General features: G+C 44.3%; 1 protein-coding gene across 1 annotated transcript in view; it reads right to left on the bottom strand.

The window, feature by feature from the left end:
- Window positions 1-23,632, bottom strand: part of LOC124805597 (myrosinase 1-like) — a 303,345-nt gene that overhangs the window by 243,828 nt on the left and 35,885 nt on the right. The window contains exon 2 of the mRNA XM_047266163.1: window positions 6,727-6,860. Coding sequence (XP_047122119.1) covers window positions 6,727-6,860 — 134 coding nt within the window. The remainder of the gene's footprint in view (window positions 1-6,726; window positions 6,861-23,632) is intronic.

Here is a 23,632-nt window from a genome sequence, read left to right as displayed (position 1 = left end):
TTGACACCACTGAAGACGCAAACGGCGGTGATTTGGGGCCAGTGGAATGCACGCTACAGGGCGTCAGGTTCGGAGCCTATTTGTAAAAGTTCGTTGTGTCACTCTAGCGCCAAATGCTGCTCAAACTGCTGCTGCATATGCAGTACTATGCGCCATGACCGTACACCGAACACAATGGTCTTCCCTGTCGGTAGTACCACGTGGCCGTCCAGATCCCGGTTTTCTTGCGACCGTACATTCTCGTCACCATCGCTGCTAGCAATCGCTTACAGTGGTTACATTCCTGCGAAGTATTTCTGCAGCACCGCAGAAGGAACATTCATTTTCTGGTAGCCCTACTGCACGGCCTCGTTCAAACTCAGTGAGCTGTTGATAATGGCGTCTTCGTAGCCTTAAAGGCATTCTTGACTAGCAGCAACTCACGTCCAACCTCAAAGGTAATAAACGCTCACGTGTGTTTGAAGCAAACCTGATTTGCATTCTCACAGAGGCACCACTAGCGTCACACATACGCGGCTGCAGCGAAATTTGAATAAACAACGTTCAGATGTAGAAACATGCCTATTACCTTCCATTTATGTCGCAAAACTCCTTCTTGGTAGTGTTTTCTTTTCGTCAAAGCTTCTTGTGATTTATTTGTTTATTTGCGCTGCCACCCACCAGGCTTAGCTAATTCTTTCTGTATGTTTGATCGGCTACTGTCATTGTTTGCTTGTCTGCAACCCCTTGAGCTAAAATGTTGGCCGTACTTTGGCGTTCTATATTTCGGTTACACATGATACTGGCCAGAGGGGCTTTATGATTATGTTTCGCTTACTACACTACTGGCCATTAAAATTGCTACACCTAGAAGAACTGCAGATGATAAACGGGTATTCATTGGACAAATATATTATACTAGAACTAACATGTGATTACATTTTCACGCAATTTGGGTGCATAGATCCTGAGAAATCAGCACCTAGAACATCCACCTCTGGCCGTAATAACGGCCTTCATATGCCTGGGCATTGACTCAAACAGACCTTGGATGGCGTGTACAGGTACAGCTGCCCATGCAGCTTCAACACGATACCACAGTTCATCAAGAGTGGCGTATTGTGACGAGCCAGTTGCTCGGCCACCATTGACCAGACGTTTTCAGTTGGTGAGAGATCTGCAGAATGTGCTGGCCAGGGCAGCAGTCGAACATTTTCTGTATCCAGAAAGGCCTGTACAGGACCTGCAACACGCGGTCGTGCATTACCCTGCTGAAACGTAGGGTTTCGCAGGGATCGAATGAAGGGTAGAGCCACGGGTCGTAACACATATGAAATGTAACGTCCACTGTTCAAAGTGCCGTCAATGCGAACAAGAGGTGACCGATACGTGTAACCAATGGCACCCGATATCATCACGCCGGGTGATACGCCAGTATGGCGATGAGGAGTACACTCTTCCAATGTGTGTTCACAGTGATGTCGCCAAACACGGATGCGACCATCATGATGCCGTAAACAGAACATGGATTTATCCGAAAAAATGACGTTTTGCCATTCGTCCACCCAGGTTCGGCGTTGAGTACACCATCGCAGGCGCTCCTGTCTGTGATGCAGCGTCAAGGGTAACCGCAGTCATGGTCTCCGAGCTGATAGTCCATGCTGCTGCAAACGTCGTCGAACTGTTCGGACGGAGGGTTGTTGTCTTGGAAACGTCCCCATCTGTTGACTCAGGGATCGAGACGTGACTGCACGATCCGTTACAGCCATGCGGTTAAGATGCCTGTCATATCGACTGCTAGTGATACGAGGCCGTTGGGATCCTGCACGGCGTTCCGTATTACCCTCCTGAACCCACCGATTCCATATTCTGCTAACAGTCATTGGATCCCGACCAACGCGAGCAGCAATGTCGCGATACGATAAACCGCAATCGCGATAGGCTACAATCGGACCTTTATCAAAGTCGGAAACGTGATGGTGCGCACTTCTTCTCCTTATACGAGGCATCACAACAACGTTTTACCAGGCAACTCCTGTCAACTGCTGTTTGTGTTCGAGAAATCGGTTGGAAACGTTCCTCATGTCAGCACATTGTAGGTGTTGCCACCGGCGCCAACCTTGTGTGAATGCTCTGAATAGCTCATGATTTGCATATCACAGTATCTTCTTCCTGTCAGTTAAATTTCGCGTCTGTAGCAAGTCATCTTCGTGGTGTAGCAATTGTAATGGCCAGTAGTGTATTTACCATAGCTGATTGCCTCTAAAAACCACCTAAGTGAATCTAAGCAACACCGTCTAGAGGCTTTTTTTAGCATAATTTAGTTCAGCCGTTTGCGGCACCCTATTGTTTTAAGCAATTTGCCATGGTGGTCTCACAAACTTCAGGCCCTGTTCCTAGTGATTTTTGATCGGTCATTGCGCCGTAAGGCTCACTGAGATTATAAGCATGATAGTCTGCCTGCCTGAGGAGACATGTTTTGACGCAAGCTTAAGGTGCCTTAAAATAATTACTAATGGCTAATGGGCATCTTGTATTCCCACCCCAATTTCGATTAAATCCTATAGCATCTTCGTCCATTGTAAAACTTATTTGCTTGGGGCGACGGCCGTTGATTCTTTTATCCTGCATGTGTCTTTAATGTTATTCAAGTTTTATGTAGAGAAATTTTGTTCACTTGATAGTGGTCGGTGTTCCCGTAAGAAGGTCTTTAGGAGCGAGACATCTTGCTCGTTAGTGAAATTTATATGCAAAATTTAATTAGACGGAGCTTCGCCACGGTAATTTATGCAATTGCTAAGTGTAGTTATTTTATTTGATCAACTGCACTTCCTGACATGTAATTGTCTGTTAACGAGCAACGCCTTATGCCAATTAATAATTCTTGCTGCAGCTGTTTCGTACTTCACATTCTTCTCGTAAGAAAGGGAAGGAGATTTTATTTTTGGGCCACTTATGTGCGGCGAACTTTTTTTTTCACCTACCCACGCATTTTAAGAACTATCTTTACTGAAGTGCCGAGCACTGGATTTAACTATGTTATTTACTAGTCATCAGTGCTCCCTCTATTAAATTGCGTATTTTACTAATTGTAAAGTGTTCGATTCTTTTTTTGATAATAAGCTACAGTATAAGTATTTACAATTTTGTTCGTCCAGCACACTCTCCAATCAGCTCCCTAGCGCCTCAGTAACAATATTTAATATTATTTATTTTCTTTGTCTTCTTCTAGGTCTGTCTATGGCGCCACAAATATATTGATTTTTTTTATTTTTTTATTATCATGTAACATAGAAAACACCATTGCTTACACTGTGATGAACAGTTAAAAACACTGTATATGATGATGAAACTAAACTGGAAACAACAGAGCACAAATTGAACCAAGTTTATAGTATGGAGATCTCTGCTGATAAGACAAAACTACTTGCGTTTAGAGGAGTCGAACATATAAAATAAAAAATTGTCAAGATAATGAAACAAGAACGAAGTTATAACCATCTTGGAAATCAAACGAATCATCTAGAAGATCAAAGTGTAGATAGAAAAACTTCTGAAAGTCCAATGAAGGTGTGGTATTGTAAGTTCTTTACAAAAGAAGTGGAAGGTAGAAAGTATTCATAAAACTACGGGAATATCAGTATGGCGCAACGGGCAGGGAAAATCAATTCATTGTGCACAAAGAGGACATCTGTACTGTTGGACGACGTGGTGGTTACATGTTTTTTAATAGTTCTGCATAACAGTACCTGATAATAGGAGCTTGTCTCCCGAAAGGTGTTTACTTACGTACCCTCAATAGTGCTGTAGAGGTGGATGTTTTGTTTCGTTACTGCAAGTGTTTACTATTGAAGTTAGAAAGTACCACCTCCCATCCTTTCGGAGGTAGCGAAGAAAATCGTCTAAGTCAGTTCTATGTGTTTGCTTCTCATTATAGTAAAGTTTATGCAGTGTGTATACGCTTACGTGAAACTGTTGATCTAAGGGCTTATGAGGGAGTTTTCGGCCTTTTGGGAACTTTTCACCAGGAAAATATAAGCGAATCAGAATTGACGGTCCTAACGACTAAGACACAATATACACTATCTGATCAAATTTATTTGTACAATCCTATGTGGCGCGGAATTGACTACTAGATGTCACGGGAGGCAGAGCTGCTATTATAAAAAGAGGCCGGGCAGTGTTGTGTTGTCAGTAGGAAAGCAGCAACAGCATGACAGGTGGGTCAGGAGAGGTCAGTGACCTCGAACGTGGACTAGTCATTGAATGTCATCTGAGTAATAAATTCATCAGGGGCATTTCAACGCTTCTAAAGCTGCCCGAGTAGACTGTTGGTGATGTGACTGTGAAGTGAGAACGAGAAGGAATAGCCACTGCTAAACAAAGTCCAGGCAGGTCTCATACAATGACGGACAGGGGTCGTTGAGTATTGGGGAGGGTGGCTGATGAAAAATCGCCTGAAATCAGCGGTGAGAATCTCTCGTGAGTTTCAAAGTGATACCAGCGGGCCAACTAACACAGTGACTGTGCGTGGGGACTTGATTGGGGTACAATATTCGAACAGTTCGTCATAAGCCACTGTAATCAATCCTAAGCGACGTATGAGATGGTATAAAGAGGCACGCCACAGGACAGTGGATGGCTGGAAACGAGGGACTTGGAGTGATGAATCATGCCGTACTCTGTGGCGCAATACGATGGAAAGATTGTCTTTGGCGAACGCCTGGAGAACGTTACCTGTCAACACGTATAGTGCCAACAATGAAGTACGGAGGAGGTGGTGTTGGGGCAAGGGAATGTTTTTCATAGTTATGGTCAGGACTGCTCATAGTGCTGAAGAAAAAGCTGAATGGGGCGTGGTATGAAGACATCTTACAGCATCGCCTACTGCGCACAAAACAGGAGAAGTTTCTGAGGTGGTGACTGGATCAGCACGAAAATGAATCCTGCCATAAAGCAGCATCTGTTAGAAAATGGTTTGTGGACAGTAACATTCCTGAAACGGACTGGCCTGCTTAGAGTCCCGACCTGAAACAGTGGATCACCTCTGAGACGTGAAACTTCCTGGTAGATTAAAACTGTGTGCCGGACCGAAACTCGAACTCGTTACCGTTGCCTTTCGCGGACAAATGCTCTACCATCTGAGCTACCCAAGCACGACTCACGATCCGTCCTCACAGCTTTACTTCCACCAGTACCTCATCTCCTACCTTCCAGACTTCACAGAAGTCTGGTAGGAGATGAGATACTGGCGGAAGGAAAACTGTGAGGAGGGGTTGTGAGCCGTGCTTGGGTAGTTCAGATGATAGAGGACTTGCCCGCCAAAGGCAAAGGTCCCAAGTTCAAGTCTCGGTCCGGCACGTTGTTTTAATCTGCCAGGAAGTTTCATATCAGCGCACACTCCGCTGCAGAGTGAAAATATCCTTCTGGTCCTTGAGGATATGTTAGAATGTAGATTTCGTTTCAGATCCCCATTGTCCATCATCACTATTTTCTTTGGTTTCGGCTGTTGGAGAAGAACAGGCTGCTGTTCCTCCACAGACATGCAGACACATCACTGAAACTGTCCCCAGCAGAGTCCAAGACGTCACAAAGGCAACGGAGGGCACATCCCTTATTAATTTCCAATAACAGGCTTCAGTATACTTTTGATCAGATTGTATACGGCGATACGTCGTAGAGCAGATGTGAATTTAAAATCCGAGACAATTCATTAGCACAAAGCTACTCTCCATAAAATTATAAATTTTCGCTGGATATTATGATAAATAATTTGCAATAAACAGTAGGCGTATCCAGTCTCTTTAACAAATAAATTATCTTCTGTCAGAAGCTAACTTCCTGGTGTTCGAAGTATTTATTGCTTTCAAATCATCCACATAGTACGTATGACAGTTGCGGGAATCATGTAGATAATGAATAATCCGTACTAGTTTGACGCACTTCTGGTGCACATCACTTGTCACATCGCCTGGTACAGTGTTCTTTCCGTTGATCCATAGCTTAATACTCATGTTCTTTGGTCATTTCGAAATAAGAGGAAGTACATTTGATAATCAAGTTCGAGGAACACTGAGAAATACATGCGGAAAATATTGGGTACTGCAGGAGGAACTGTAAACATTTTAGTAGGTGGCAGAATACAGTATTTCGAATAAAACTTTCCATATACACATGTATACTTTCTATTGGTTCCAGAGACGCAGCGCGTTGCAGATATTATGGATAGTGCCACCGTCATTAGAAAAACCCAGGAGTCCTCGTAGTGTTGTCAGAAGAATTTGAAACTGCTTTGAAGTCAGAGGTGAGATTTTTTAAAATTAACTTCGAACTTAATCATTTCCCTTTGCATAACAGCTTGTGTGAGAGTTTTTGTTTGTGTTAGTTTCTAACATATAATTGTATTTTTTCAACTAATGAAAATTCGGCACGTGTTACATGTAAAATTTTTATTCGAAGTAGTCTATACCACCACATCTTGAAATATTTACTATTTCTCCTGAAACACCATGTAAATATGTGTTTGTGTGTGAGGGAGGTGGGGGGGGGGGGGGTCATTGTCAAGAAAACTGGAGATACAATTCTACTTGAACTACATGCAGTCGTCTTTCCTCGAATAATATCTCTTTAACCTGCGTAGTGATATGATATGCAGTGTACGTCCATGAAAAGCACGTTCAGAAGAATTTGACAGACGCCGTAAGTTCTTTAATCCGCTATATGAACCGTCGTAAGCGTGTAACTCACCCCTAGGGACTTGATCATCTCCACGTCCTCTTCGTACTTGTGATAAGAATCGCAGGCCACATCGCCGTTAGATCCGTCATCCACGTAGTCTGGGTGCTCGTGAGTCATCCGGTCCCAGATGTTTTCCCCCTTGCCTGAAACAAGGGTGCAGACAAGCCGCAGAGTTACAACTCTTCATTGTCTCAACATCATACAGTACCACACGTCAGATACAGGCTACAATAAATAGATTTTCTGTTGTCCGTCAAGTTTGCCGCTCTCTGTAATCCGAGACGTGTCTGAACAGCTGCATCGACCCACTTGACTGATAGTTTGCCCACTTTCATATTGCAGCCATACATTTTCTGCCCAGAAATATCCAGACATCTCTGTGTAATGCGGAACTGATGGCTAGAAGTCAAGAGAGCCGGACCTGCCGTGTAAAAGGAAGTATGGAGATGGTGTTGTCAGTAGAGAATCAGTAGCAGCAGAACAGGTCAGTCAGATGGACTTCGAACGTAGACTGGTCACTGGATGTCATCTGAGCAACAGACCCAACCCTTCTAAGACTTTCTCTGCCCGGGGACTGTGTGTTTGTGCTGTCCTCATCATTTCATCATCATCCTCATCATCGTCATGCGTGACATTGGCTAGATTGGATTGTGAAAAAATTGGACTGTGCAAAAATTGGGACTTCGTACGGGCGCTGATTACCGTGCAGTTGAGTGGCCCACAAATCAAAAATCATCATCCTTCTAAAACTGCCCACTTCGACTGATGGTGACGTGATTGTGAAGTTTAAACACCATAGCTAAACTAAGGTTAGGCAGAGCTCACGTATTGGCAGACAGGCATCACTGAGTACAGCGGAGGGTGGTTGCAAACAGTCCTATGAAATCAGTGGAAGCAATCACTCCTGAGTTCCGAAGTGCAACCAGTAGTCCAGCCAGCACAATACCTGTGCGTAGGGAGCTAAAAAGAAAGGACACAACGGTCGAGCAGCTTCCACATTAGCCGCGGTCAGTGAATTACACGAGACTGACTGTAGACGATAAGAACATCTTACCGACAGTATTAAGTGACGCTTGAGGTAGTGTAAAGAGTGACGTCACTAGACAGTGAGTGATTGGAAACGGGTGATTTGGAGCGATGAATCACGCTATACCCTGTGGCAACCCGATGGAAGGGTTTGAGGTTGGCAGATGCCTGGAGAACGTTGCGTGGCATCTAATGTGGTGCCAACAGTGAAGTACGGAGGAATTGGTTTTCGGTATGGGGGTGTTTTTCGAGTTTGTGGTGTGGTCTCCTGTTGTTGTTGTTGTTGTTGTGGTCTTCAGTCCTGAGACTGGTTTGATGCAGCTCTCCATAGTACTCTATCCTGTGCAAGGTTCTTCATCTCCCAGTACCTACTGCAACCTACATCTTTCTGAATCTGTTTAGTGTATTCATCTCTTGGTCTCCCTCTATGATTTTTACCCTCCACGCTGCCTTCCAATACTAAATTGGTGATCCCTTGATGTCTCCGGACATGCCCTATCAACCGATCCCTTCTTCTAGTCAAGCTGAGCTACAAATTTCTCTTCTCTGCAATTCTATCCAGTACCTCCTCATTAGGTATGTGATCCACTCATCTAATTTTCAGCATTCTTCTGTAGCACCACATTTCGAAAGCTTCTATTCTCTTCTTGTCCAAACAATTTATCGCCCATGTTTCACTTCGATACATGGCTACACTCCATATAAATATTTTCAGAAACGACTTCCTGACACTTAAATCTATTCTCGTTGTTAACAAATTTCTCTTCTTTAGAAACGCTTTCCTTGCCATTGCCAGTCTTCATTTTATATCCTCTCTACTTCGACCATCATTAGTTATTTTGCTCCCCAAATAGCAAAACTCATTTACTACTTTAAGCGTCTCATTTCCTAATCTAATTCCCGCAGCATCATCCGATTTAATTCGACTACATTCCATTATCCTCGTTTTGCTTTTGTTGATGTTCATCTTATATCCTCCTTTCAAGACACTGTTCATTCCGTTCAACTGCTTTTCTAGGTCCTTTGCTGTTTCTGACAGAATTACAATGTCATCGGCGAACCTCAAGGTTTTTATTTCTTCACCATGGATTTTAATTCCAACTCAGATTTTTCCTTTTGTTTCCTTGTCTCCCTATTGTGATTAAAAAAGCGCTAAATGTGGAAGGATGCACACACATTTTACGGCACTGAGTACCGTGTGCCATAGAGGAACGGTTCAGAGACAATGGTTGCTTGAATCAGCAAGATAATGAACGCTGTCATAAAGCAGCATCCGTAAGGTAGGCGTGGACAGCGAGGCTCCAGAAATGAACTGGCCTGCCCATAGTCCCGACGGTGTGCCCAGTGAAAGACCTCTGGAATGATAACGTCGGCTTCGTTGCAGATTCCAGCGTTCAGCATCGCTGCCTGATTTCAGCTCTTGAGATAATGGGCTGCCATTCCTTCACACACGTGTAGACACGTCATAGAATATATTCTCGGCAGGGTTCATGCCGTCATAAAAGCAAAGAGTGGGCACTCCATATTAATGGCCACTAATAGTGTATATTCCCGGTTACCAAACGCAATTTCCAGCCATTTAGTCATAAATAGAATCGCCATAGTCGACGTTGAAGTATAGGAAATATACACATTAAACTGGATGACGTGATTTTCTAACTTATTACCTTCTGGCTCTCTTAAAGTTAGTAAATTGAAAGATACGAGACACAGAACTAAACTCTTTCATACTATGACGTAACGCTGCAGTGCAACAGTTAATAAAGGCGCATTTTCCGAAATTGAGAACGTGTTGAAAATAGTTAAAATTTTTCCCTTCTTCCCATTACGTTTGTGAATACGAGACATCTCAGCCTATGTTTACATGTTTAGGTGCATTCAAGTTCTAAGGCCTCCGATTTTTTTTTCTCCGGACTGGAAAGAGGTAGAAACATGCGCATTGTTTTAAAATGAGGCAGCGTTCATTGTCAATACGTCCCAGAGATGGCAGCACCGTACGGCAGATGGAATTTTACCGCCAGCGGCGAGAATGAGAACTGTTTTAAATACTTAAAATGGCGACGTTTTCCTTACTTGAACAGTGTGCAATCATTCGTTTTCTGAATTTGAGTGGTGTGAAACCAATTGAAATTCATCGACAGTTGAAGGAGACATGTGGTGATGGAGTTATGGATGTGTCGAATGTGCATTTGTGGGTGTGACAGTTTAGTGAAGGCAGAACATCATGTGACAACAAAGCAAAACAACCTCGGGCTCGCACAAGCCGGTCTGACGACATGATCGAGAAAGCGGAGAGAATTGTTTTGGGAGATCGCCGAATGACTGTTGAACAGATCGCCTCCAGAGTTGGCATTTCTGTGGGTTCTGTGCACACAATCCTGCATGACGACCTGAAAATGCGAAAAGTGTCATCCAGGTGGGTGCCACGAATGCTGACGGATGACCACATGGCTGCCCGTGTGGCATGTTGCCAAGCAATGTTGACGCGCAACGACAGCATGAGTGGGACTTTCTTTCCGTCGGTTGTGACAATGGATGAGATGTGGATGCCATTTTTCAATCCAGAAACAAAGCGCCAGTCAGCTCAATGGAAGCACACAGATTCACCGCCACCAAAAAAATTTCGGGTAGCAGCCAGTGCTGAAAAAATGATGGTGTCCATGTTCTGGGACAGCGAGGGCGTAATCCTTACCCATTGCGTTCCAAAGGGCACTACGGTAACAGGTGCATCCTACGAAAATGTTTTGAAGAACAAATTCCTTCCTGCACTGCAACAAAAACGTCCGGGAAGGGCTGTTTCACCAAGACAACGCACCCGCACATCGAGCTAACGTTACGCAACAGTTTCTTCGTGATAACAACTTTGAAGTGATTCCTCATGCTCCCTACTCACCTGACCTGGCTCCTAGTGACTTTTGGCTTTTTCCAACAATGAAAACACTCTCCGTGGCCGCACATTCACCAGCCGTGCTGCAATTGCCTCAGCGATTTTCCAGTGGTCAAAACAGACTCCTAAAGAAGCCTTCGCCGCTGCCATGGAATCATGGCGTCAGCGTTGTGAAAAATGTGTACGTCTGCAGGGCGATTACGTCGAGAAGTAACGCCAGTTTCATCGATTTCGGGTGAGTTGTTAACTAGCAAAAAAATGGGAGGCCTTAGAACTTGAATGAACCTTGTAATATCGACTCTTCTGGAATATCGGTACAAAGATTCTTGACGTCGTACTTTTAAGACATCAAAACAATAGCCTGTTGGTCTTTCTGTTGTCCATTCAAAACGAACCGCAAACGTGCGACTTGTAATCCTACGCAAATTCTGTGCGCTTGCGTGAAGATAGCAGCGATCGTAAATAGGCAGCTGATACAGATTGTGATGGAGTTGTTTTTCTGCATGACTCATGGAATGTCTTTAGTCTTGACGCACGAGGAGGAATTAGCTGAACGTCGTCCATTCTCTATGAGTCAGTGCATTCCACGAGATTCAAAGCAAACGATAAGAACATCTTACCTTTTTAGACTTGTGTGAAGAATCACAGCCAGCTGGAGTGGCCAAGCGGTTCTAGGCGCTACAGTCTGGAACAGCGCGACCGCTGCGATCGCAGGTTCGAGTCCTGCCTCGGGCAGGGATGTGTGCGATGTCCTTAGGTTAGTTAGGTTTAAGTAGTTCCAAGTTCTAGGGGACTGATGACCTCAGATGTTAAGTCCCATAGTGCTCAGAGCCATTTGAACCATTTGAAGAATCACATATCGACCGCGAAAAGCTCAGACTTCGTATTCTGTTCAAGGTTACAATCCGAATAAGAAAAACTCTTGACTTGCACTCATTTAATGTTTCAAATGGCTCCGAGCACTATGGGACTTAACATCTGAGGTCATCAGTCCCCTAGAACTTAGAACTATTTAAACCTAACTAACATCACACACATCCATGCCCGAGGCAGGATTCGAACCTGCGACCGTAGCGGTTCGTTTTATACGAGAGCCATAAAGTAAAGTAACCTTAGTTAGGCCGCAAGGAAATTATGGAACATATTTACTAGTAAAATCTTAACCTGAAACTACACCATGCATAATCACCATTTAGATTTTAACACTGCTCATGAAGAGTTGGCAAATTCTGCCGCCTAAGATTGCAGTGCCGGCCGGAGTGGCCGAGCGGTTCTAGGCGCTACAGTCTGGAACCGCGCGACCACTACGGTCGCTGGTTCGAATCCTGCCTCGGGCATTGATGTGTGTGATGTCCTTAGGTTAGTTAGGTTTAAGTAGTTCTGAGTTCTAGGGGACTGATGACCTCAGAAGTTAAGTCCCATAGTGCTCAGAGCCATTCAAACCATTTTTGATTGCAGCGTGTGTAGTATATCGTCACACATCGTGCCTAGTAGTGACTCGCGCACTTCCAAACCTACGATTCGGTAGTTTTTGCACACTACAGAAAAGACGTAGTAAATAGTAGGGTGACTAGTAATATTGGCAGCATTGGTAGGGAAGGAAACAGAAATGAATGTGTAACAGGGAAACAGGGAACCGATGTTTTTTTTTTAATCACATAAACAGAACTGCACATCACTCAGTCCATCGTGTATTTTATATCCTTACAGAATATAAATTTCATTTTATAAGTAATAAAAATTAGTTGATAGCGCAACATCTGCACTTTCATGTAGTCAAAGATTACATCTGATGCAAGTGCAGTTTACATGCACAAACATAAAAAATATGTAATTATTGTTGTTACTTTATACTCATTAGTACGTTCTTCATCATGATCAATGCAAGATTTTCCTGTTATTACTGAAAAACGCAGAAGATTTTTTTATGAATAACGAAAACGTGTTTTATATACACTGATGAACCAAAACATTATGACCATCTGCTTAATACAATAGTTTTTTTGTCCGTCTTTGGGACGAAATATATCGATGATTCTGCATATCAGGGATCCAACAGTTTGTCGGTAGGTTTGCTGAAGTATGTGGCGTTAGATGTCTAAGCATAGATCATATAATTTGCGTAAATAACGGGACGCGGATTTGCGTACGCGGTGATAGCGACCAGATGGGTTTCATAGAATTTACATCAGGCGACTTTGGTAGCAGAAACATCAATGTAAGTTCACCATAATGCTCCTCAATTGTAGTACGGTTTTAGTTCAAAATGGTTCAAATGGCTCTGAGCACTATGGGACTTAAAATCTGAGGTCATCATCCCCCAAGAACTTAGAACTACTTTAAAAAAAAAAAGCACTCCGTCTTCAGGCCACGAGTGGCCTGTTGGGACCATCCGACCGCCGTGTCATCCTCAGTGGAGGATGCGGATAAGAGGGGCATGGGGTCAGCACACCACTCTCCCGGTCGTTATGATGGTATTCTTGACCGAAGCCGCTACTATTCGGTCGAGTAGCTCCTAAATTGGCATCACGAGGCTCAGTGCACCCCGAAAAATGGCAACAGCGCATGGCGGCTGGATGGTCACCCATTCAAGTGCCGGCCACGCCCAACAGCGTTTAACTTCGGTGATCTCACGGGAACCGGTGTATCCACTGGGGCAAGGCCGTTGCCAGAACCACTTAAACCTAACTAACCTAAGGACATCACACACATCCATGCCCGAGGCAGGATTCGAACCTGTGACCGTAGCAGTCGCGTGGTTTCGGACTGAAGCGCCTGGAACTGCTCGGCCACCGTGGCCGGCTACGGTTTTGGCTCCGAGACACGGACGGTTATACTGCTGAAATATGGCATCGGGGAAGACATCAACCTTGAAGGGACGCAGGTGTTCGCACTCTCTGCGCGACTTCGATTACTACCACGTGTCCCCTGCAAGCGCAGGAGAATGTCTCCCATAGCGTAATACTGCTCCCAGCAGCCTGCGTCCGTGGCGGGCTGTGCATTTCGAGCCGCCGTTCACCTCGATGACGGCGTTTATGGAAACGACCATCAACCTAGTGAGAGAAAATGTGATTCGCCCAAAGAGCCGACACGTTTCCATTAATCGAGATCGAATACCGATGGTCCCGTGCCCACTGCAATCGTAATTTGACGATATCGTTGGGTCAACACGTGGCCACGTAGCGATGGTCTGCTGCGGAGCTCCATGTTCAACAACAGTGTGCTCCGAAACACTTACACCAGCATTGTGCACTTTCAGCAGAGCTTCCACGGATCATCGTCTATCCTACTTTACAGAGTAGACAAGTCTCCGAAACCCACGCTCTATGAAGAGTCGTGGACATCCAACCATTAAGCACTTAGTGGTAGTTTCACTGTCCTACCTCTTTCTGTAAATGCTCATGATAGTAGCACGTGAACAATCAATCATCTTCGAGATACCCGTTAGCAGGGTCTGCGTAATAATAATCTGCCCTTTGTCAGCTTCGCTTTTTTTTATCTCAGTGGATTTCCCCATTTGCAGACCATATCTTCTCTAGGGTGATCCCCCGTCCGTGTCTGCTCCGCTTACATACTTTTGTTACGTTACCGCGTCACATGCCCGCAACGCCACCACACGGCATCCAGCTTTGCGGTGGGTAGTGGCAATAATGTTTTGGCTTATCAACGTAAGTTCGACGAAGTACTGAAGCGATGTTTGATATATTTTTGTTTTGTGTTTTCTTTTATTTTATCCTTTTTTTAGGAAATGGCGTTTTCTGGAGCTATGTGATAAATCTGCATTGTTTCCTTTATTTTTACTACAACTTCCCTCTGTTTCACAAATGTCCGCCCCTGGTAGCTGAGAGGTCGCGCGACGGAATGTCACACCTAACGGCCTGGATTCGATTCCCGGCTGGGTCGGAGATTTTCTCCGCTCAGGGGTGGGTGTTGTGTTGTCCTTATCATCATCATTTCATCCCCATCGGCACGCAAGTCGCCGAAGTGGCGTCAACTCGAAAGACTTGCACCAGGCGAACGGTCTACCTGACGGGAGGCCCTAGCCACGCGGCATTTACTCTTACCTTACAAATCAACTATTTTCGACTAAAACCTGAATTAAACGTTGGTAAGTTAAATTTCGCTATAAATGTTTATTTTTAAGCAACAGACAGTGGGGGTAACTACAGGGTGTACATAAAGTCCGGGAATACTTTGAATTATTTATTGCACAAGAACTAAACATTGTACATATGTCATACATATTGCATTTTGAAGAGAAACTCCGAAAGTTTTTTTTTACAAACATTCGATATGTGAATCATGAGTGACCCGGCAGACGTCAATACGCTAATCGAATTCTTTCCATACCCGTCCCAGCATGGCATCGTCGACTTTGGCAGTCGCTTACTATATTCTCTCCTGGAGCTCTGCTGCTATATCACGTGGTAGAGGCGGTTGTTGCTCGCTTCTTACCGTACTTAGTTCTAAACATCCGTTGAACAGCTGTAGCACACTTATTTTTGTCGAACTCCAACACACAGAAAGCTCGCTCCGCATTTGAACTCGCCATGTTTGCGACTAGCGCTGACTATCGACAAATTACCAAACTACGCTGTGGCGTTATACATGATAAAAAAACTTTCGGGGTTTCTACACAAAATGGCAAATGTATGATATCTGTATAATGTTTGGTTCTTGTGCAATAAATAATTGAAAGTGTTCCCGGACTTTATGTACACCCTGTACGTAGAACACAAACATTCCGGAGGTTACCTGTTCCTTCACATATCTTCATTCAGTTTCTAGACGGTGCTCCGCTTCCTGTCTTTAGGGAAATCTTGTAAGACACTGATCGCACACACAAAGAAGGCGATCGTTATGAAGCAACGCCCGATAGATATGCAACATACATAACGTACTGGTAAAGCAAGTATGACCTTCATTGTCCAAACCTACTAGGAAAACTACCGTAGTCTACGCGTACTTATGATATTCTGCGATAGCCTAAGGAAGTTTTGCAACTCTAGATGTCAGTGATCTTTGCTGGCGGCCGCAGTAGAGTCCAGAGACACTACGCCTCCGAAATTTAAATCTTTGTAGCCTTTCTCTTTTACTCGCTACATCACGAGAAATATTATAAAACCATTAAAGGCAATTTTACAATCCCCATTCTGCTGCTGATCGTCTGTAGCGTATTCTGATAACGAATAACCAATGCATTTTAAATTCAGTTCACAAATATTTTCTTTTTATCTGAAAAGGAAACTAATTAATCATCCTGCTATACCAGTTTGCTCTTACCAGTTTGTGCAGTCATTGAAATTAACATAAATGGAAATATATAACGTGCGATGTATTTGTCTTTCTATATGGCGTGCAACTGGTTAACACTCATCATATTTTGGCGAAATTTAGATCCCTACTACTTCCTGATTTGTTTCAAACATAATTTTATTACGACTTACAACTTGAATGACATGTTTTATCACCGTATGCCGTCAGATAGAAAAAGCATATATTCAGTCATTTATTCCACTTTTAGATACATTGCACATTATGCACGAAAGCATCTTGGCTCTGAGCACTATGGGACTTAACTTCTGAGGTCATCAGTCCCATACAATTTAGAACTACTTAAACCTAACTAACCTAAGGAAATCACACACATCCATGCCCGAGGCAGGATTCGAACCTGCGACCGCAGCGGTCGCGCGGCTCCAGACTGTAGCGCCTAGAACCGGTCGGCGACTGCGGCCGGCACGAAAGCATCTTGAAGTTTTCTGTCGCAGTTAAAGCGTTGAGAGCCAAATCGTTTTTCCATGAACATGAAGAGGTCACGATTCTATTTAGTAGGCTCTCCCCATCCGCATCGTACCGAAAAAGTTTAGAGAAGCGGTCATCCGTTCAGTTCTGTAGTTCTCAGAAGGGAGTTTTAAACTCAATGAGCACAGAACTTCGTAGTACTATCGTTGTTTAGTCACGATCTCATTCGTAACTTAAAAATCTGCGGAAAGTTGGCCGACGGTTGAGATCTCCTGAAGCGCTTGTTTTCACGGATTTTTTTCGCCAGTATTTTGTATCAACCGGTTGCTGACAACAGACGGACAGCCACTTTTGACAAAACCCTGACGCCATTGGCGCACACTACATTCTCTCATCCCGTTCGGTCCATATACAGCACAAATTCATGATGAATGTCAATAGTAATTAGTTATTTTGCTACTAAATCCTGTATTACAGAACGTATTTTGTTGAGATTTTCATGCGAGATACTCTTTCTGAATGCCTCTTGTGGACATTCTAGAATCAATACGGTTTCCTTCCTACCGCAGCTCTAAAGACACTGACCTATTGCGTGAGTCATCGTAGCGACTGTTTCGTTTACTCCACTTTTTCCCCTGCTACATGAAAACAGAGGTTACGCTCCGGATAGGCTTGTTATATCATTTTTTTGTCTGTGTTAGGATTCTGTTTTACTGAGCTTCTTCGTTTGCAAACCAATTCATGGACTTTTTATTTATTTTTTTTATTTACAGTACACTGGGAGGCATGTCTTAAGAAATGGGATGATATTTTACAGCTTAGCAAATACACTGCAACTTCTGCGATGTGAAGAGAGGAAGCAGGTGATCGAGAAGTCTTACTGGCTTTGCTGTCATTCTCCCCCTCCTATACTTGGCGCTTCGTAAGAGCTTTCGCCGCACATTTTGATAGAACTGAGCAGTAGTATTCTGACCTCGTACAGCGTGGTTGCTTCCGATAAAGGGAGGAAGGAAACACTGTCGATTTTAACACATCGTCGACAACTATATCGGTAGATAAGAGCACTATTTAAACTGGAAAAGGTTTTGAATTGAAATTTAATCCGTCTCTAACAATCTCAGATTCTTTGGGACGTAAAAACTTCATCATTTTTACTTTTAACTCTGTTTGGATGCTTATGTCTTAGTCAGACAGAATCAGTTGCCAGTAAATGGAACAAATTTTCCCAATTTCTCACACTGTGATATACACTGACTGACAAAAAAAGTGAAGCACCCAAAACACGAGCAGGAAACGAAATGGGACTTCACGGGTTGAGATGGTATGTAATGTTATTTCAGTGACTACAAAATCGTATCTCATTTTCAAAGAACTTGGCACTATGAGTCCACTTATCAGTATGACGTTGCACCTCGCCTGGCCTGCATGCATGCAATGATTCCGTTAAGAAGATTCTCATAAAGCTGTTGTATGCACATCTCATGAAAACTGGACCACAACTATTGTACATGGTTTTATATGCTGAATGCTAGCACTGGGACGGAGTTGACGTCTGATCTCGTATCACACATGCTCTATTGGGACTAATTCGGGAATACTGCTGGTCACGAAAGTACCTCAACATCAACAGACTATTCACAGAAACACTTTCAACGTGCGAGTTTGGATGAGCGTTATCCTGTTGAAGAATGGCACCAAAATAGTCACATAAGAGGTGGCACATGAGGACTTGGATGTCCGAGATGTATCACTGCGTCGTCAGAGTTCCCTCTATGATTACCAGCTGCGACCTGAAGCCATACGCGGTGGCACCCCACATCAGGATGCCAGGAGTAATATCGCTGAGCCTTTTAAGTAAAGTGGTGTCCAAATTTAAAGCAACAAACGGAAATTTTGCAACGTTGCGTTTATTTTGACACAAAATAGTGTAAACAAGTGATAGTAAAGTAGAAACAATGTAAAGAATACAAAACATAAACAACTGCAACATGGGTAACGGTAGAAAAAAATGTTCTGCTTTTTCCCATCTTAGGTGATTCACACACACACACACACACACACACACACACACACACACACATTCCGACAACTGGTTAATGTGCTCAGTAAGTGGTGTGATCACCTCTGGTAGCAATACAGGCCTGCCAACGACGGGACATGCTTTGAATGATATCATCAATCTCATGTTGGAGGCAATAGCGCCCATTCTTTCTGCAGAGCTGCTAGCAAGTCTTGGACGGTGGTTAGTGGATGCTGACGTGATGCAACCCGTCTCCCTAATGCATCCCAGACATATTGTATGGGATTCAGAGCGAGCAGGCCACACCCTGCGTGCAATATCTTCTGTTTCCAAGAAAACATTAGCCACCTGTGCTCTATGAGGTCGAGCATTATGGTCCATCAATAAGAAGTCCGGGCCCGCAGCACGTCACAACTGCACGTTAGGTCCAAATATCTTGTCACGATACCTGACGGCTGTTAAACCTTCCCGATTTACATATACAATTTCATGAAGAGGTTTCCGAGTGGTCAACATAATCTCTGCCCCCACCATTGGGGATCCTCCTCAATACATGTCTCATTCGACAATATTTGGGTCCCAAAATTGTGTTCCCCTTTCCCTCCAAATTCGAATTCTCCGAGAATCACTCTCCAGACCAAATCGGGACTCATCTGTGAAAAGAATATTGGCTCACTGTTCGACGGTCCAGGTGGCATATTGTCTCCACCCTAGACGTGGGGGGGCGGGGGGGAGGGGGCTTCAGAAATAATTAACATCCGAATAGCGTCAAAGGACGTCCGACTTGGCCACTGGTGTCTACATAGTGATTGTATTATAACACTGGTGAAAAGAAAACGTAATTACGCCTGCTATTGCGATCGTGGATAAGCCCCCACTAACTGATGCCGCCATAATCTCATCGCAATCGATGTGTAGAAATGCGAGGTGCATACGGCGCAGGTGGCTGCGCCTGCTACTCATCAAGTAACGCACAGGCTGCCTGTCAGAGCAGAACTTGCGCTCACAGCTCTGTCCCGGCACTTAACTCTGAAGTCTCTAGTCTTAGCTCCGAACACGTGCACAGCCTCACGTCTTCTCTCAGAGTCTTACTGAAAACTCTGCCTCCGGAGCCTTCTCTGCACAGAGTCCGCGCCGCAAAACACAATCCACAATAAAAAAAAATGGAGCAACAAATAACGCCCTGTTATGCAACAGGTAAGTTGCTATCTGTTTTCCGACCAACGGATCCGTCTAAACAATTCTCCAATGAGCCGGCGTCCCACTCAGCGCCCCACTCACACTTTTCTAGAACATTCTGTGTCGATGTGCTAAGTCTTTCTCACACACAAAATTTCCTAAATGTCAGCTCCTAGTCTGCCACTCCTCATTATTTTTTTATGAAAGCCCAATAAGAACATCTCGCATCCTTTCGTGATCATTTGACGTTGCTTCTCTACTGCATAGCTCTCAGATGTACTTGATAAAGGCCTAATATAAGCGTCGAAACCGGTCGTGTAGACTTAATATGGTTCTAAAAAGAAAAGAAAAGCAACTGGAGCAGCTTTTCATTAATTGGCCATCAGTTGCGTTGTCGACTCGATTATCATCCAGACGTAGAGAAACTAACAATAGCTGACGGTGACAGATCAGTGCTGGAAAAAGAGTAGAGGAGACAGTGCCAGTGGGAGAGGAATAAAGAGAAGAAGAAAGTGGAAATTGGTGAGAGGCATTGACAATTGAAGGGACAGTCTATGACAATGACAACGAGGAAGAGACAGATACTGACAATGAAAAGCGACAGTAGCACTGGGAAGGAATGAATGAAATAGTACGATAGAGCAAGAGGGAGACACTGATAGTGAGAGAAGACACTAATAGCAGGACAGAACGAAGGAGACAGCGGTTGAGACAGTGACAGTCACAGCGATACTAAGAGATAATAACAATGATTTTGCTGAATGAGTGAGTGACAATGCGCAAGTGGGAGTTTTTTTTCCTTTATTGGATTTCGATTATCCCCCCCCCCCCCCCCGAAGGGGGAGGGCTGGTAGCAGCTTAGTAACCGCTCTTCAGCCCACAGAATTTTTAACACATAAGAAGATAAGAAGCAATAAAAGCAGGCGATAAAATGGTGACGTAAAATGTAAAACAGAGGAAAATTGTGGAAAGTTAAAACATAAAAACAAATGGTGGGCGATGATAATAAAATACACAGGAAGCAGACAGGGAAGATAGTAGACAAACAATTAAAAACACGGCGTCAGTCTGGATTCGCAAGAGATATAAAAATCACACCCTACGACAGTATGATGTCCGTTCGCAACACTTCGGAAAAGACGCACAGCACTTAACAATCACTGGAAACATTGCACTAAAAAGTCGGCATGAAGATGACACACCACAGGCAAGGGCAGATGGGGGGGGAGGGGGGGGCAAGTGGGAGTGGATGGGTTAGAGTGACTTACAGCGATGGGCTGGTACGTGTGACGAGTACGAGTAGGATGTTGCATGTTAAAAAGATCCCGAATATGTTCGCATGCCATGCCAAAATTTTTGAGAAAGTTTTTAAAGATGCTGAGAAAGGGAGACTGAGGCCGCTAGTATCCCATTTTTCAGTCCAAGTTTTTTTTAAAACAAGAGCGTATTAGCCCTTTTGTACCGGTTATGATTGTACAGCCGTAGGCTGCAGCAGGAGGAATAGCTGAGACAGTCGCCACCTAGCGGTATCTCACTGAACTATCGGCTGGCTCAGAGTGCGATGACCGATAGAGCGGCGCTGCTATCTGCTGCTCCGTGGTCTCTACATTTACATCTACATGGTTACTCTGCAATTCACACTTAAGTGCCTGGCAGAGGGTTCATCGAACCATTTTCGTACTACTACTCTGCCATTCCACTCTCGAATGATGCGTGGGAAAAGGCAACACCTAAATCCTACCGTTCGAGCCCTGATTTCTCTTATTTTATTATGACGATCATTTCTCCCTACGTAGGTGGGTGTCAACGAAATATTTTCGCATTCGAAAGAGAAAGTTGGTGATTGAAATTTCGTAAATAGATCTCTCTGCAAAGAAAACCGCCTTTGTTTCAGTGACTGCCACCCCAACTCACGTATCATATCAGTGACACTCTCACCCCTATTGCGCGATAACACGAAACGAGCTGACCTTTGCACTTAACGACTGTGAGTTTCTAGGGCATCGTTATTTTTGACAGTAGAGATCATTATTTTTTTAACTGTATGAGACAGTTGCTGGCTTTGGACATATTTACTGCCCTTTATCATTTTATGAAGGTTTTTTCCCATTGCGTGCGAACAGAGCTGATGGCCATACGATATACGTTGGAAAACCCTACCAGCGCTCTTTCACAGCGACAGAAATGAAATGAAATGATCGTACGGCAGTGCTGACCGGGAGGCCGATAGTCCCCACCTGGGGAAGTTCGGTCGCCGAGTTGCAGGTCTTCAGCTAACCCCACATTGGGTGACTTGTTTGTCGATGATGATGAAATGATGACGACGAGGACAACCCAACATCCGGTGCCCGAGCCATAAAAATCTCCTACCCGACTGGGAATCGAAACCGAGACCGCTGCATAAGTCATACGCGCTGAACACTCAACCTTTTTTTTTTGTTCCAAAATCAAGATAATGAGAATGAAACATTCGAACAGTAAAGGGATTCTGCATTTCATCCAACTCCTTGACGATTAAAAATCATATACAGTATATTCGCAAAAAGTTCACGATACTGTGGTATGCTTTGCCGTGTCCAAGGGGCTGTAACCATATACTGGTAAAAGGCACAAGGGTCCGGGTGATACCCAATCCCCACCACATAATGAACATAATGCCCAACAAGCCACATAATTGTCTTGTTCCTCGTTCTGGGCAAGAAAGTTGAATCCGAACGCAGGAGAGTTTCACTAGAGATTGCCCGCTCCCGCCGTTCTGGCAAGAAAGGTTGTTCCCGCAGGCGACCAACAGGCGCCGTACTGTAACTGTTTCGTGGCAATTACTGCATCGGTCTGTCTCACTAAGGCTAGTGAGCAGAATTCTAACGTTGGTGGGGAGAATGTTATGAACGACTTATGAAAGAATTGGTACCACGATGCCGCCATTTCCATCAGGAAAATAGGTAAGCTGACATTGGACGAAACATCCTGCAAATGGTTTAAATGGCTCTGAGCAATATGGGACTTAACTTCTGAGGTCATCAGTTCCCTAGAACTTAGAGCTATTTAAACTTAACTAAACTAAGAACATCACACACATCCATGCCCGAGGCGGGATTCGAACCTGCAACCGTAGGAAACATCCTTCCAATTGGTCTCTGGCGATAGGAACTCCACAAAGGCGGGGGGGGGGGGGGGGGGGGGGAGATTTGGGAACGTCCAGCGATATAACAGCATTTTACAGAGAGATGCGAGGCTGGAAAAAAAAAAATCAACCCCCAAACAACTGACATCGCCCAATAACGATTAGCCGCCCAATCGAGTAGCTATGGGCCGCAATAAGAGAGCCAGAAACAGCACGAATAACGACAGGTAGGTGACTGCCCTGCTGGATATTTCAATACACTTCTGTGAGGGGCGTAATTTATTATTTGTTCTACCAACATATACTGGAGCGGCAAAGCTTGCAGATCAGAGACAGGCAAAAAGGCGAACTGTAAGTGACTGGGACACGCGAAGACACGTTAAAACAATGCGTCGAAGAAATAAAGCAGAAGCCCCGGTCCGGATATCAGGGAGACCCAAATTTCCAGCCAGCTGCGGTCTCGCCATAACTTCATAGGCAACTAAAAAATAGAGTTTCACCACATAAGCGTGACCGATAATCGTTGTAACTTTCGGGACATCATCGCAGGAAGTGGAAAAATTTCGGCAAGGAAATAGTATTTATCCAACACGTAAAAAAAATGTTCAAATGTGTGTGAAATCTTACGGGACTTAACTAATAAGGTCATCAGTCCCTAAGCTTACACACTACTTAACCTAAATTATCTTAGGGACAAACACACACACCCATGCCTGAAGGAGGACTCGAACCTCCGCCTGGACCAGCCGCACAGTCCAACACTTAATTTCCGAACCCCATGAAGTAACGAGCGGGAGTGACACTCGTTTTCAAGGTTCACTCTTTGCGCCCTATGTGTGACTGACTTAACAGTTTAACGCAGCCATCTTCATCGGACAACGATCAATAAGAACACCAAACGATCGACGGCGGGCGACCGATACAGCCGATAGAT

Source organism: Schistocerca piceifrons, chromosome 7 (assembly GCF_021461385.2).
Source record: "Schistocerca piceifrons isolate TAMUIC-IGC-003096 chromosome 7, iqSchPice1.1, whole genome shotgun sequence".
Lineage (NCBI taxonomy): Eukaryota > Metazoa > Arthropoda > Insecta > Orthoptera > Acrididae > Schistocerca > Schistocerca piceifrons.
Note: the sequence above shows the minus strand (reverse complement) of the source record. Positions and strands in the feature narration are given on the sequence as shown.